At 49.6% G+C, this 2,500-nt stretch overlaps 1 protein-coding gene across 2 annotated transcripts in view; it reads left to right on the top strand.

Moving 5' to 3' along the window:
- The window catches only part of adamts10 (ADAM metallopeptidase with thrombospondin type 1 motif, 10), a 48,365-nt gene that overhangs the window by 45,129 nt on the left and 736 nt on the right, over positions 1 to 2,500 (top strand). The window contains exons 19-22 of one of the 2 annotated variants that reach the window (XM_056414939.1): positions 1 to 52; positions 126 to 291; positions 598 to 657; positions 774 to 2,500. The exon at positions 1 to 52 is cut by the window's left edge and continues 125 nt beyond it; the exon at positions 774 to 2,500 is cut by the window's right edge and continues 736 nt beyond it. In XM_056414939.1, the coding sequence (XP_056270914.1) occupies positions 1 to 52; positions 126 to 291; positions 598 to 657; positions 774 to 883 (388 nt within the window). In that variant the 3' untranslated portion in view covers positions 884 to 2,500. The remainder of the gene's footprint in view (positions 53 to 125; positions 292 to 597; positions 658 to 773) is intronic. The other variant, XM_056414940.1, reaches the window with a different exon arrangement.

Below are 2,500 nucleotides of genomic sequence, written 5' to 3'. Positions count from 1 at the left end.
CAACCTGCAGCGGTGCCCCCCCCCGCAGTGGGCGGCGGGGCCCTGGGGAGAGGTGAGGCCGCCAGCGGTCCTATTCACGGTCACAGTGGGACGCAGCTGTATAACCCCCCCCCCCCCCCCCCCAGTGCTCCGCCAGGTGCGGTCTGGGTCAGGAGATGCGCTCGGTCCAGTGCCTGACGCCCGGCGGCCAGCCGGCCGGCGAGTGTCTGGACCACCAGCGGCCGGCGGCCATGCAGCAGTGCAAGAGCAAATGTGACCTCAGTCTGCCCATCAGCACGGACAACCCCGAAGGTCAGAGGTCAAACCCGTTGCTCTTCCATCAGAGAAATGTTCCTGCCCGAAGAAAAGTCATCAAATTTAACTTAAAAGCTTTTGACCTTAGTTGATTTTTAAGTCCGAGCGGCCAGGTGTGACTCAAACGACACAAACAGGAATGTTTACGCACGAATGAATCTGTCCTAGCGTCCGTGAGGACACGGTGTGTGTGTGGAGAACATCAGCAGACACAATATCTCCAAAACAAGTCAAGAATTACACATATATACACAGAATGTGGCATATATGTGTTTTTTTCTCAATTCATTATTTAATCCACAGGCCAAATGTCGGGAGGATTTATGTCATTCCATACAAGTCGTATAAGTCTGAACGATAAAGGTGCTTAAGAGAGACTCTATTCTTGGTACTTTTGATCCTGCACTTTGATTTTTTTGACCACAAAGTCATTTAAACGCATTAATAACGTTGTGTCGTTTGTCCCCCCCCTCCTGCAGAGTGTAAGGACGTGAACACTGTGGCATACTGCCCCCTGGTGCTCAGGTTCAAGTTCTGCAGCCGGCCGTATTTCAGACAAATGTGCTGCAAGACGTGTCAGGGCCACTGACCTCTGACCCCTGAATCCCTGAGCCCCTCCCACTGCCTCTTCATCAGAGGAGTGTGAGACCTGACTGGGGACCCCCCCCCCATCCCCCCACCGCCGTCAGACTGACACCTGGTCCACTCTAGACTGTTAAAGCGGGGACCCCCCCCCCCCTCCAGAGACTCTCGGGCCGAGCCGGGGCCACACAAAAAAAAGAAAAAACGCCACCTGGGCTGAGTTTATACATTCCACTGGAGGGAGGGATGCTGAAAGAGAGAGAGACACAGAGAGAGAGAGAGAGAGAGAGAGACTTCCCTCCATCATCTGTGTCTCTGTTGTTTCGGTGCTACTCTATATTTCTGGTGTGCAGTACTCTCGTCGACCTGAAGGTGTTTGTTTGTTTAATCCACTTTTGTAAAGAAGAAACTTGTTCCCCGATATCTCTCTCCGCCCATGAAGAGGAATATCTCAAACCTAAGACAGGATTTGGTTTTGTTGCGTCACCTTCAGTTGTCTCTACGCCTCGCTCCCGTGGCGATGACGTCATCGAGTCCTCGCCGGCGTTCCATCTGACGTTTGATTTGCACGCCGGCGTCAGAGGACTCGAGTGTCGTCGTGTTCGGCGTCTCTGGAAGCCGTCACGCCGCCGTCTTGCCATCGTTTATTTGTGTGTGTTCTCGTCTTGGAGCGGAGACGTGAGGGGAGGCGCCCGGCGGGACGAGCGCTCGACCTTCAAACAGGAACTTTTATTCCCCCGTGTCGTCTGGAAGTCGAGCGGCGCTGTCACCGCGCTGCTTTCTTTAGTGTTTTTGTTGCCACATGTTACTGCGAGTGGGTTTCAGAGCCGGGTCGGACACGGTTGCCGGGCGGAAACGGGCCCGGGGAGGATTTACACACCCCATGAATATCTGATGGATTCACCACGGTCTTAAAAACCATCCCAAAAAATAATTAAAGTTATTATTAAAGCTTACTTTAACTTCCAGGATGAAACCAGCTCACTTTTGGGCCACAAGGGGGCAGCAGACACAACATTCACGGCACCTTTTGAGTTGATACTTGAACTCGTTAGCAAACAGTTCTAATATTATAATTTATCCAATATTCACTGAACATATCTGACTCTTTAGTTTCTAAAAACTATGAGATCAGGGAACCAAAACATTAAAGTTATGAACGATAACCATGAAGTCAAGGTTTCTAGATGAATCACTACTTTTCACATCATTCCATACGTTGGTATCTTACACATATTGATTATAGCTGCTCTCATGAATCAATGGACTCAGTGTAAAGTCCTCTAAACCCTCCGACCCCCCCTCGTCAGCTTTCTAAGGACAGAAATGTGATTTAAAAACACGTCACACAACCCAAAATCTGGAAAACCTGAGTTATAAAAAAAAAAAAAGCAGTTTCAGCTGTTTCTCCTGAATATTTTAAGAAAAGCTGTGAGGTCATCGCTGACGTCCTGACGTCTCCTCTCGATCCTTCCAGCTGGACTCTTGTGTTCCACGACGTCTTTTCAATGTAAAGAAGCTGCCGTTCGTCTTCAAGGGGATTCAAGATTGTTTATTCCTGTGGTGCTTTATGTTGACCGGTGCTATCGCCTCACTGTTGTTACTGTTATCATTTTAACAATTG

The sequence above is a fragment of the Pseudoliparis swirei genome, chromosome 5 (genome assembly GCF_029220125.1).
Source record: "Pseudoliparis swirei isolate HS2019 ecotype Mariana Trench chromosome 5, NWPU_hadal_v1, whole genome shotgun sequence".
NCBI classification, from domain to species: domain Eukaryota; kingdom Metazoa; phylum Chordata; class Actinopteri; order Perciformes; family Liparidae; genus Pseudoliparis; species Pseudoliparis swirei.
The sequence above is the reverse complement of the archived record's forward strand: the minus strand, read 5'-3'. Positions and strand labels throughout refer to the sequence as shown.